General features: G+C 54.4%; 1 protein-coding gene across 1 annotated transcript in view; it reads left to right on the top strand.

Moving 5' to 3' along the window:
* The window catches only part of CORO7 (coronin 7), a 55,962-nt gene that overhangs the window by 17,930 nt on the left and 24,702 nt on the right, over positions 1 to 13,330 (top strand). The window contains exons 7-9 of the mRNA XM_029946006.1: positions 4,397 to 4,447; positions 9,486 to 9,572; positions 10,024 to 10,106. Of these exons, the coding sequence (XP_029801866.1) occupies positions 4,397 to 4,447; positions 9,486 to 9,572; positions 10,024 to 10,106 (221 nt within the window). The remainder of the gene's footprint in view (positions 1 to 4,396; positions 4,448 to 9,485; positions 9,573 to 10,023; positions 10,107 to 13,330) is intronic.

Here is a 13,330-nt window from a genome sequence, read left to right as displayed (position 1 = left end):
CCAAGAGTCAGACACTTAACTGACTGAGCCACCCAGGCGCCCGTTCATATTGACCCCTCATCAGATCTGTGGTTTGTAAACATTTTCTCCCATCCCTTAAATGTCCTGCCTTTTTACTCTGTTGCTTTTGTTCTTTGAGGAACAGAAGTTTGATGCAGTTCCGTTTGCTGTTGCTTTTGTTCCCTGTGCTTTTAGTGTCCTATCCAAGAAGTCATCACAAAATCCAGCGTCTTGAGCTTTTCCCCTACGTTTTCTTCTGGGAGTTTTATGGTGTGGATGGCTTCTTCCTCTTTCTCTTCATCACTGAACAGTATCCCATTGTACAAATGAGCGGCCGGTCATCTGTTCACCTGCTGAGGGACATGTTGAATGGTTCTAGTTTTAGGTTTTTTGTTTTTGGTTTTTTGGGGTTTTTTTTGTTTTTTTGCAAGTTGTAAAAGTGTTGTGAACATTTATATGGGCATAAGTTCTTAACTCATTTGGTTGAATTCTTAGGAGCATAATCGCTGCATCATATCCTAAGAGTATTTGTAGCTTTGTGAGAAACTGCCAGACTGCCTTCTAAAGTGGCTCCTCCATTTGCATTCCCATCAGCAGTGAGCACGAGTTTCTGTTGCTCCGTAACCTCTCCAGCATTTGGTGTTGTCATTTTGTAAAAAAAAGAAAGAATTTAGCCATTCTAATAGGTGTGTGGTGGTAACTTGCTTTAGAGTGTAATTCCCTAATGAGAAAACAGCTTTTCCTATGTTCACTGTTCAGTTTTTAAGTTGTTTCCTTATATTTAAATAGAATCCTTTTTTTTTAATGTTTTAAGTGTTCATTGTGCATTTGGGATTCAAGTCCTCTCAAGTAAATGCTTTGCAGGTAGTTTCTCATAGCCTGTGGCTTGTCTTTTCTTTTTCTTAACAGTGTCTCTATAGACCAGAAGTTTATGATTTTAACAAAATCCAGGGGTTTTTTTTGTTTGTCATAGATTATACTTTCAACGTTGTATCTAAAAATTCATTGCCAAATCCAAAGTCATCTAGACTTTTCTCCTATCTCCTGTAGTATCTCCTGTATTTTCTCCTGTAGTATCTTCTGTATTGCTGGGAGCCGTCTCTGAAGTAAGGCGGGTTTCCTCCAACCGCCAGATCTGCGTCTACACCCACTCAACCCCCACTCATTTTCTGCTTGAGCACTGACCCCCAAGGCACCTGACTGACTGATATCAGGAGTGACTTGCCTTCTTATGTTAAAAATATGCGAATTGTACCTTGTGAAAAAACTTGTTATAGGAGTTTCTTCATTTGTGATTATAGGAGCAAATGTTACATTTCCTGAGAAAACCTGTTTTTCTTCCCCTGGAAAACAGGCTATTGACCCCTGCTCACAAAGACCTAACCCTTGCCTTTGAATGCTAAAGATCCCTTCCCCATATGATAAACATCTAGTCACCTACTTCAGTCTCTACTGGTAAAGATTATGCAGGAGTCTTCCACCAATCTGTGTTCTGGGAAATTTTTACATACCAAAGGATTTGTTACCAAAAATTATTGTCTAAGGCAATTGCCACTTCTGTTTTGTACTCCGTACATTTTTTTTTCAATAAATAAAGCATACTCTTAGGTCAGTGCAGAGATGCCTGCCTGGTGATCAGAAAGAAGCTGAGGCGCTCACGCTCTCTTTTGCCAACACCGTCCATCCTTCAGGGAGCCCTGGACTGCTGGAGCTGGACTCTAGCGCTGTATTATCTCTATTATCTAGAGTTTTTGTAAGTTTGCATTCACATGTAGGTCTGTGATCCACTTTGAGTTGATTTTTGTAAAAGATGTAATGTCTGTGTCTAGATTGACCTTTTCATGTGTTGGACGTGCACTTGTTCCAGTGCTGTTTCTTGAAAAGACTGTCTTTTCTCAATTGTGTTGCCTTCAGTCCTTTGTCAAAGGTCAACTGACTGCATTTGTGTGTAGGTTCAGCTTTAGGCTTTGTCCAGCAAAGCTGAGGATGGCAGAAGGGGTTACTCAAGACTCCATGCAGGTCACAAGAGGTGAGAGGGAGGCTAAGGGGAGTCTCTCTGAGCCTCTCTCAAGCACCTGTGAGTTGCATTTATCAGGCTTACGCCATAGGGAAAACATTGAGCAATATGTCGGTGGCTACGCTTGAAAAAAAAAAACAGGAAAAAACAAGACTACAAAAAAACAAGAAAGCATGAAAATAAAAACAAGGCATTTGAAGACTACAAAAGAGCAGATGCCAAAAGCCAGGTGGAGAACAAGATAAGACACTCATAGATAACATGGTCTAAGGAATTCACAAACACAGGCCGGACCCAACCCCTGTAGACAGATTAATTAATTAGATACCCATCTGCTGTTTTCAGCAAGGCCAGAAAGCAGGGTTCTGCTTTGCAATGCATTCTTTATAATCTCCTTAACCAGAACATAGCTATTTGATTCCCCACATTTGTGGGGGTCTGTTTCTGGGGCATCCATTCTGTTCCTTTGATCTATTTGTCTATCCTTATCCCAATAGTACACTGTCTTGATTAATGTAGCTTTAAAGTTGAGTACTGTCGGGGGGCGCCTGGGTGGCTCAGTCGGTTAAGCTTCCGGCTTCGGCTCAGGTCAGATCTCATGGTCGTGGGTTCGAGCCCCGCATCAGGCTCTGTGCTGACAGCTAGCTCAGAGCCTGGAGCCTGCTTCCGGTTCTGTGTCTCCTTCTCTCTCTGCCCCTCCCCCTCTCATGCTCTGTCTCTCTCAGTATCAAAAATAAATAAAAAAACAAAAACAAAAACAAAAATTAAAGTTGAGTACTGTCCGTCCTCCAACTTGGTCTCCTCTAGTATTGTGTTGACCGTTCTGAATCTTACGCCTGTTCATATAAACTTTAGAATCAGTTTTTCAATAACCACAACATAACTTGCTGGAATTTTCACTGGGATTTCATTGAATCTGTAGATCAAGTTGGGAAGAGCTGACGTCTTGACAATATTGATTCTTCCTGTTCATGAACATGGAATATCTTCCTGTTTACTTAGTTCTTTGATTCCTTTCATTAGAGTTTTGTATCCTTCCCATAAATCTGGTACATATTTTGCTAGGTATATAGCTAAGTGTTACAATTTTTTTAGTGCTGATGTAAATGATATTGGTTTTTTATTTCAAACTTGTTTATTGCTGCTTTATTGTTTTTCAAAATATGAAAGTATTAACCCATGCTGATGGAAACAAAGTGGAACTGTGCTAAGATGAAAAGGAAAAGCAAATCACCTTTTGCCTTCCTCCTCCCAGTACTGAGCATTAATGCACAGCCCAGGCTGTTTAAGACCTTTCTCCTTGCTTAGCCAGCTTGCAAAAGCTACAGGAATGTGCTCAGACAAAAGGGATTTTTGTTTATTTTTACCACAGCAGTCACACCACGCATGTTATTCTGCACCTTCTTTGTAGCGCTTAACAGTTTATCATGGCCAAGCCATTAAGAGGCCAGTCAATGCAGATTCTACCCCTTCTCTCCCCAGTTTTTTAGGCATGTACATTTGTGAGCTTTTAAAGTTCTTTTTTTAATGTTTATTTATTTTGAGAGAGAGAGTGTGTGCATGCGCGCATTTGTGCACAAATGCGTGCACAGGGGAAGGAGCAGAGAGAGAAGGAGACAGAGAATTCCAAGCAGGCTCTACACTCAGTGTAGAGCCCAGTGCAGGGCTTGATTTCATGACTATGAGATCATGACCTGAGCTGAAATCAAGAGTTGGACACTTAACCAGTAGAGCCACCCAGGTGCCCCTTTTTGCATGTACACACAGACCAATTATTCCACAGGAATAAAGTCCTTATTATAAGGGTAGGGATATTTTATTACAATACACATACATATCTTTTGATCTCTTCCCTTCTCCACCCTTAGGTAACCTGAGTCAGTAACTGTATGCTGAGTGATAGGTAGGATGTATAAGCTCACTGTCCTGGTTAGACACCAAATTCTTTAAGTGTAGAAATGACATCATCTTTTGCACCCCTCTGGGCTGGGCTGAGTATAGGGCAAAATATTCACCAGCTGGTAGCCTAGAATTTGGTTTAGTTTCTTTCTCTATGAAGGGCCATAGTGATAGGACTGCTTCATAAGATGCTTAGGATGCAGAGAGATCATGCTTGTTAGCAGTCCTGGCACATAGTAGGTGCTCAGGAAATGCGAACTCTTCTCACTGAGGTCTCTATCGTGGGTGATTGGGGCACGAAAGGGGACCTGTCCCTTGCAGTGAGCAGGAAGCCGGCTGGGGAGGTCTCCCCTGGTGCACGATGCACCCTGTGTACTGGGGTGTAGGACCAAGAGAGCCTGCAGGTGGAGGAGACAGTCTGGCCTCTGCGAGCCCTGTCTGTGCTAAGTGCGTTCTGTTTACTCCTCTCTGCTTTTCCAGGACAAGCAGCTGCGGATCTTCGACCCCAGAGCAAAGCCCGGGGCCTCCCAGGTGAGTTGTGTGGGCAGGGGGCTGGGTTGAGGCCCTCCTGGCTCCAGCAGGTGCAGGCAGGGTCAGGCTGTGCCTCTTAGCCAAGACTCTGCCACACCCCGTGCCCTTGGCCAAGGCCGCATGGGTGTATAGGGGTCACCTGGGAGGTGGGCTTCTGCTACTGGAAGCTTGTTCTGGGCAGCATGTTCGGGGTCCTGGGAGTACCTGGCTTTGATCACAGGGTGCAGTGCTGCCAGGCTGTCCACAGGCGTCCAGTGAAGGCATCCTGTGGCTTTAGGAAGTGAATTTGAGAGTCCAGCTCCCTCTCCTTCTTTGAGGCCCTCATTGCCCCCTACCCTTCCTGGCACAGTTGGCAGAGGTTAGCCTTGGAGGACCCAGAAAGACACAGCTGCCCACCTCGTACCCATGTGGTCTCAGGAAAGGAAAGGATCAGGGTCCTGCCGTTGCCTCAGGGGAAGAGCTCGAAGCCCCAGGCCCAACACAGGTGCCCCATCTCTATCCCTAGGACTTGTTCCCAACCTGGGGTCAAGGGCAGTTTGCCAGCCTACACCCAACCAGTAGTAGCCGGGGATGGGAGGGCTTCCCTCCCCCACTCCCCACCCCCACCCCACACTGGTAGCCCGCGCATGTGCGCACGCACACACAGCATCCCCTTCAGGTAGGCCATAGCAGCTTTTTGCCCCAGAAAGCCCAGTCAGTTCCATTGCTGACTGGCTGAAGGCCAAATTGAGGTCCCCGCCAGGTAGGTGAACCAAGCTGGGCAGGGGTGGTTTTAGCCCCCTCCCCACTCCACGCCCCAGCGGCTGCGCTTCCCAGGGAGGTGGGCTCATGGTTTGTGGCCCTGGGGCTGGTAAGACAGCTGAGTCTCAGAGCAGTGTGGGTATGAGCAGGGGGCCTTGATGGAGCTTTCTATGCTCAGAAATGCCGTGACTGGGCATTGAAAGGGCAGCTCCCTCAGCCTGAACATTTTCTTCCTTCTCTGCCTCCTCCTCCACCGAACGGGGGTGGGGGACCATGACGGTGCCGAGGTGGAGACAGAGTGGCTGCCGTCCAATGGACTTCAAGTTCCTAGAAGAGAGGGGGAGAGGATCTCGTTCGAGAGGGAGCCCCCCTGAATGGGGCTTCTGGGCCAGGGAGACCTGGGAAGAGCGTGGGTGGCTCCTGCCCCCTCGCAGCTGCTGGGCTGGTGCCTGTGCTCGGCCGCTGGTGTGCTCCCTCGTGCGGGGGCAGCAGAGCCTGGAATGCTGCCCTCCTCGTGGCCCTGCCCCCCACTTCCGCCCAGGGCATCTGGCCCACACCTGGCTTCTATTAGGAAAACCGCTGCTGGCGGCCAGGGTCGGTGTGAGCTGAGGGGCCAGCTCAGGGGAGAGGCCTTTTGGGAGCCCCTTCTTTGGAGATCCTCCTTCCCTACTAGAGGGGGGCTTTGTTGGGGCAGTCACAGGAGGATGCGCTGCCCTCCCTGCCCTGGTGGCTGTCACCGGATCTTGAAGGCTGGGTGGGGAGTCCTCTTGCTGCCTCTTGTGGACCCTGAGTGACCTAAGCTTGGGTCAGGGGGTGCCTGGGCAGCTCCTTCCCGTTCACGTCCTCTTCTTCATTTCTAGATTGCATTTATGACCATTTGTCATATCCTGGGTTCTTGGCACACACAGTCTTTTTCCACCCTCATGATTGTCCTGTAAAGTTGGCCCTTTGGTCATTTCTGTCCCAGGGTCACAGCTGGGTGGCGTAGGCTGGCTCCGTCTGACGCTGAAGCCTGGTCACTGTGCCCTAGCCTGGGTGGCGGTGGCCCAGGCCCTGAATCCACAGGCATGCCAGGGAAGTAGCCTGCAGCTCCTATAGGGAGTAGTGATGCTTCAGCACCCTCATCAGGACAGGCCTGGGGTGACCCCTTGGACCTCTGGCATGGCCTGGTGGACCTGTGCCTTTTAGTGCATCAGGCAGGCCCCGGGGCCAGCGTCTGGAGCCCAAGACTAAGCCTGGCCAGAGAGGAGCATAGGTTGTGGTGGGTGGGTTCTTACACCAGAGAAGGTCCTCTGGCCCCGATGAAGGAGTCTAGGAGCCCAGGAGCCCAGGGCTGCTCCTCCAGCTGCCCTGCCCGACACAGGAAATGTTGCCGTGGTGACAGAGAGGTGGGATTTGGCTGTACATGGCTGGAATGTTGGTATGTGCCTGCTTTCAGCGCCCCTGTGCTGGGCAGTCCGCCCCTCTTGTTCTCTCCTTGGGGCCAGGTGTAGGGGAGACACAGGGGACTGAGGGGCTTGTCCGTAAGCAGAGTGCCCTGCTGCCTCATCCGCTGTGAGAGGGAAAGCCCAAGGCCTGGCTTGCAGGCTGGGGATTACCTCCCACAGTTCCCCCCAGAGCCTCCTATGACTGCTGGGACTTCAGGCAAGCGGGCTGCCTGGGGTCCAGCCTCCCCCCTTCCCAGGAGAATGATCGTCTGGGGATCTGGAGAGAGGGATCTTCCTCCTCCTTGAGTCCCACTGAGGTCAGGGGAGAAGAACTTGCTGATTCTGAAAATGAACATCACTGTAGTAATCTGAAGATAGGGGTGGAGGGGTGGGTGGCCACCCCTCTCCTGCCCATGGGGCTTCCTGTGGCCCCTGGGCACACAGAGCTAGGTGAGCCCACAGTGGGCATGCTGGGCTCGGGCTAAGCTTTTACCTGGTCTTGGTTTCCTTGGTGCCTTCAGTGTCCTCAGAGACCACCACCACTCTGTGGACATCCTGAGCCTCTTCCGGTTCCCTCTCTGCCGGCTTCCAGCTGCTCGTGTCTTCTCGCCTCAGTTCCCTCTCACACAGACCTAGAAGAGTAACCCATGGGACAGGAGGCTCAGCTAGCTGACAGCTGTCTTGCTGGGTGACTTGATGCAGGTGGCTGCTTCTCTCTGAGCCTCTGGTTTCTCTGTGTGTGAAATAGGAAGGTGGGAGACGGGCCAAGGTATGTTCCGTCCCCAGCCCGTGCCTCTGATCCACATGCCCTGCAGGCTCAAGGGCGCCTCCCCCGCCCCCTACTCCCTACAGGTGGGCTGGCCTCTTTGATCTCAAGCCCCAGACTCTTCACAGGTGCTCCTTCCCCTGCCTGCCTCCTCGCACCTCTGATCCTTCCCATCTCCTTCCCATCTCGACTCCTATGTCACTTTAAAACCTTTTCTTTTTAAGTTTATTTACTTATTTTGAGGGAGAGTGAGAGTGAGTGAGCAGGGGAGGGGCAGAGGGAGAAAGAATCCCAAGCAGGCTCCACACTACCAGTGTGGACCCTGACACAGGGCTCAAACCCACGAACCATGAGATCATGACCTGAGCCAGAATCAAGACTTGGACGCTCAACCAACCGAGCCACCCAGGCGCCCCATCTGTTACCATGTTTTTAGAAACATGCGAATCAGATGTGTATCAGACACAGCCCTGAACGTTCGCCAGCCTTACACTACTTTCCACAACAGCCCTCCACAGAGGACCCAATAACGGTGCTCAGCGCTCTTTCTCCAGATGAGGACACAGGCGCAGAGATGTTGAGTGATTCACGCCAGGAGGAGGCCATCAGTGTGGCAGGTTTCACCCAGGCAGCGACTCCAAAGCTTAGCCTCCACGTTGCTCCTTCCTAGGCCTTTTAATAACGTGTAGTGACATAGGTATTTGTTTGGTTCATCTCCATCTCCCGACTTGTGTATTCTGAGAGTTTGGGGACCCTTTCTGTTTGACCGTGTCCCCAGCGCCCAGTGGAGTGTGTGGCTTGAACACCCCACTTGTATCACGAAAGCAGAAATGAGTGAGCAGCGCCCTCTCCCCCATGTGACCAGCCAGCTCCTTGCATGGTACCTGGCCTGGGGAGCCTCGACTGTCTGTTGAATGAATGAATGATGCACGATGCCTTGTTGGCACACTAATGAGAGGGAGAGCCGATGTGACACTTGTCACTGACTCGGGGGTGCAAGGGCACGGCTGACCGTGCCGGCCCCACAGCCCCCCTTGTGTGGAGAGGGGTGCGGGCCCTGGTTCTCAGGCTTCAGCCCCCACTTCCTGTGTCGGCCGCTGGGTGGGAAGGGAGCAGTGAGAAAAGCCCCTTAAACAACATGGGCCGTTCCAGGGTCTCCCACGCCGGGGTCCGCCTCCGTGGGCTGGGGAGGGGGCGCTGGGCCAGCTCCTCCCAGCCCACCTCCCTCCCTCATTCATTCCCAAGGAGATCGTGGGAAGCTTGGAGGAAGCTGGCCACAGTTTGGGGTGAGCTATTTTTGGTAACAGGGTCTTTGGTCTCAGGCTCCAGGGGCGAGGTGACTGGGAGGGAGCTGTTTGCATTTCCTCTGGCCCCCTCTGCTCCCCCCCTGCCTGGGCCCTGGGGACAAGGCTGCCTGGGGTGTGAACTTGCCTCTCCTCCTTGGGCCCAGGAAGCCTTCCTGCTGGCAGCTCCAGCACTGCAGGAGGGCGAGGAGGAGCGCTTCTCTGCGCTCTCCACTCTCCGCTCTCCACTCTCCTCTCCACTCTCCGGGGACCGTGCCCTAGAGCCTGGCACCAGGCCCTCTCCCCAGCCCCCAGCAGTCAGGAGGCAGCCAGGATGCTTGCTGTCCCTCCATCTGCAGGAGGCCAGTTGCTCTCGATGTAGTATCAGTTGGTGCTCAGGCAGCCCAGGCAACCCGAGCCCCCACTCCCAAATGAGAAGAATGAGTTTCTGAGAGAACACAGCAGTCCCCAGAGCCTGAGTTTGGTGACCAGCAACTGAGTGCCTCCCAGTCTAGGAACCTGCAAGGACAAGGATGTGGCGCTGCCCTGGCCCCGTCACTGTGGCAGGATGGCCCAACAGTTCCCTTTGGAGGAGGGAGACTGAGCCCAAGCTTCGTGGCCAGGCGGCCCTCTGGGTGCAGAGCTGTCCTCAGCCAAGGTGAGGCTGGGGTCCATCCTGTAGTGATACAAAGCCTCCCCTGTCCCCAGCTAGCCTCTGGGGGGCACCATCCTGGCCCCTCCTGCCCTCTGTGGGGCACTCCGGCAGGTGTCCACCCCCCAGGAGGCCCTAATGGCTCAGTGCCATCTTTTGTTTCCTCCAGAGCACAGAGGCCCACAAGAACAGCAAGGATGGCCGGCTGGTGTGGACGGGCACCCAGGAGCACCTTGTGTCCACTGGATTCAACGAGGTAGGGCTCCTCCCAGATGGGCAGGGCACCCATACCAAGAGGGTAGGAATGAAGCCTGGAGGTTGTGGGGGACAGCTAGCCTGCTCTAGGTCTGTCCATATACGGCCCTGTGTGCAGCTGGGTCTCAGAGCCCCAGGGGACCTCCAGCTGCTGAAAACTGGCAGATTCCATTTGCAATAGCTAAGCATGACCCTGGGAACTGTGGCAGCCCCCTCTGCCCCCCCAGGGACCAGAGTCCATGGAGGGAACCGCCCCTTGTCCCTTGTCACCTAAGAGTTCTTAAAGGGGCAGGACATGCAAACCCAGACTCCCCTCCCTGGCATGACTCACCACCCCCACCCACCATCCTAGCTGTGGTCTGGGGCAGGTGCCCTTGGTCCAGGCTGTTTCCTCGGGCACTGGGTTCCCAGGGATGCGCCTCTCTGAGCCCCCCCTGGCTCCCTCCCTGCAGATGCGTGAACGTGAAGTGAAGCTCTGGGACACGCGGCACTTCTGCAGCGCCCTCACCTGCCTCACCCTGGACACCTCACCCGGGTAGGAGCAGCCGGCACGCGGGGATGGAGCAGTGGGGAGGGTCGAGGGCTAGATGATGTCCTGAGTCCCGGTCCTGAGCCCCCCACCACTGGGGAGGGCTCCTCATATGCCGTGGCAAGGCCTCCGGAGTGGAGGGGCCCAGTCCAGCTGGCACCGCCTTCCCTGGTTCCGGTCTTGTCAGTGACGGGCTGATCACCAAAGCGGTCAGAGTGCCTGAGCTGGGCCACGAGGTCGCCTGCTGACCCCATTTCACGTGGATTGTAGCAGCAGAGTCGGCCTTGGCCATATGGGCCCTCAGTCTCGGCTCACGTCGGCGTGCTTTGGTGTTTGAGGGAGGGACTGTGACCCGGCAGGCGCCTGGGTGGGAGACGTGGACATGCACTTGATTTTGTTGTGGCCATTTTTGTGGAGCTGAGGGTTGAGGAGACTGAAGCTTTGCTGGGTGGACGTGGTGGACTGGGGTGGGTGGGGACAGTCAGGCTGGCAGGTTCGTAGGCTTTATGGCACCTCCTCAGCCCCGGCCATGCGCCTGTCTCTGGTGGTTTTGGGGAGGGGTGGGGGTCCAGTGCGCCTGGGCAGCTTCGAACTACAAGTGCACCTCATCTTTCCATCTTTGTGGAAGTGTGTGTCAATTTGTGGGGGTGCCATGGGTCTGGGCCAAGCCAGCTCTATGCAGGGGGACCTAGGCTCACTGTGGCTTAGGCACAGGAGGCTGTCGGCGATGATCCCCTGTCGCAGCTGAGGAAACAAGGTGTAGGAGAGTGGGGGACCAGTCTGGCACGGGTAGGAGGAGGCAGGGACCTGGTTCCCTTTCAGAAGCTTTGGCCCTGCTCTGCCATGACTCTTGGAGGGGCTTGCTGCTCTCCAGGCAGGGATCTGGGAAGGTCAGAGTCGGGAGAGGGTCTCAATCCCTTGACTATCCATCCAGCCCCTTCCTCTTTCCTTTCATGACTGGGGAAACTGAGTCACAGAAGGCATGGTGACCTGTCCAAGCTCCGGATGTGGCATGGACATGTTTGTGGCTGGGGAAGTCTGACGCCCTAAGAGCTCTTGCCAGGTCACCCCCTACCTGAGAGCTCCCAGGGAAGGGGTAAGTAACTGCGGCAGTGACCCTCCACTCCCATCGCCCTCTCACGACCCAGAGAGAGGCCGGGGAGCTAGTGAGGCCCATATTGCAGATGAGGAAGGCAAGGGTGAGTGAGATCTATCACCTCAGAACCACACAGGGCAAGGCTTCTGTTTCTCTGGGCCCTGGGGTCCTGGTGACTGCCCCCCTGTGCTGGAAGACTAAGAGCTTCCAGGCCCTGAGGCTGCATTGGCAGCTTATCCTCCATGCCTCCCCAGGCCAGATAACTCCTTCCCTACAAGACTCCCCAGCAGGAGGAGGGAGCTGGACCAGCCCAGAAAAGGGACCCAGCACTAGCCATCAAGTCCTCCACCACCCACCACTTCCTGCCTTCCAGGCTCCACCCTTGGCTCCTGATGGGTCCCCCTCCCCCGCACAGCAGCCCCCACCCATCCCCAGCATTGCCCCTGGAGGAGTTAATGATGCCCAGACCCCACGGTGCCACTGGCCAAGGCTGACCCTGTAATTACAGCAGTTAAGAATAGCTTTGCAGGGCCAGCAAGGCCTGGAATTTCTCAAATCACTCCCAGATGGGTGGCCAGGCCGGTGTCCCGCCCCCTCCTTCCCCCCATTCCTGGCCCCTGCCCTGCCAGGCCACACCCTTGGCAGAGGAGTGGGGACTCTCCAGCCCTCCGTGAAGCGGGTGGACCAGGCTCCCTGGAGTGTTAGGTCTGCTGAGTGACTTGGACTGAAGATGTCCAGGGTGTCAAATGTGGGGACAGCCATGGATTTCCAGTGCACCGCATTCCCCCCCTGCCCCCAGTTTCTTTTACAGCTTTTCCATCTCGATTTGAGCAAAGCAGTGTGTGTTCTTATAAGAGCTAGAGGGGGCCAGAGGTCAGGCACACGCCTCTCCCGGTCATCTCCCCGGAAGAGCCCAGGGGCCCCTGTCACAGCCCCCCACCTGTGTCATCCTCCCTGCTCATCACATGTGGGGCACACCCCACCAAGAGTAAGGGGAAGAGCAGGACATCAGAGGCCTGTCCATAAAGCCAGCTGTGCCAGGAGCTGTATTCAGTGCAGGGAGGAGGTGGGAGGGTAGGGGGCAGGGTCTGGCACCAAAGCAGCAGCTCACATTCTATACTGGGAGATGCGGAAATGTGCCTGTCTCAGCCTGATGCCTCTGGGTGGGGGAATGGTCAGCCCCAGGCAGGTGGGGTTGTCTCTTCTCAAGTTACCGCAGAGGCAGCTGAGGCCAGGGAAGTCGGTCCTCTGTTGAGAGCAGCCCAGCAGCCAGTCCGTGCAGGGTGGAGGCTGGGGTTCTGTCTCCACTGCTTCCTACCGTGGAGCTTCTGCTGTTCTCGGTGGCCCTGCCCCTCTCCTGGATGCCCACATGGTTGGCAACCCCATCCTGGGCCAGGGAGCCTGTGTTGGGATCCTATTCCTGCCACGGTGAGCAAGCTCCCGGCTCACCTCTACCAGGCTGTGGTTCTCTTCTGGAGAGGATTTGCTGAGCATTAGTGGGAGCGCGTGTAGCCCATATGGCACAGGGCCTGTGGCATCAAGAACCCAGCAGTCAGAATTGGCATTTCCGTACATCCGATCCTGGACCCTGCCTCAGAGCCCCATCGTCCTGGCTAAGGGTTGCCTCTTAGCTTGGTCTCCCACTCTGCCCATGGCCCTCCTTCATCCCCTAGCCTCTGATCTGTTGGGATACTCCAAGTCCCTTTTCCAGGAGGGCTGGAGTAAGCGTTTAGCCCTCTTTCTTTAAGTCTCGCCTCCACCCCATTCCCTGCCATCCCACTAGGCCAGGTTTCGCTTTGCAGTGAAAACATTTATTCAGCAGCCGTGCTGTGTTCAGCAGCGGCCCGCAGGCCCACAATGGCCCCTTTGACAGGGCTGCCGAGGGGGAGGGCAGGCCTCGCTGTAGCCGCTCCCCTAATGGGACCCAGGCTCACAGGAAATCCACCTGGGCTGCCGCCGCTGCCTAAGGAAGAAGGGGCCCCACCCAGGCTCACTGCCACCATCCTCTGCCCGACACGACCCACCGCCCACCTCCTCCCTTCCCATGCCAGAACCCTCAGCAGCCACTAATTGAATCCAGAGCCTCGCGTGGCTGGGCCTGACTCGGCACTGACATCAACGCCCTGAGCCGCAG

Source organism: Suricata suricatta, chromosome 8 (assembly GCF_006229205.1).
Source record: "Suricata suricatta isolate VVHF042 chromosome 8, meerkat_22Aug2017_6uvM2_HiC, whole genome shotgun sequence".
In the NCBI taxonomy this organism is placed as follows: domain Eukaryota; kingdom Metazoa; phylum Chordata; class Mammalia; order Carnivora; family Herpestidae; genus Suricata; species Suricata suricatta.
This window is presented reverse-complemented; position numbering and strand designations above follow the sequence as displayed.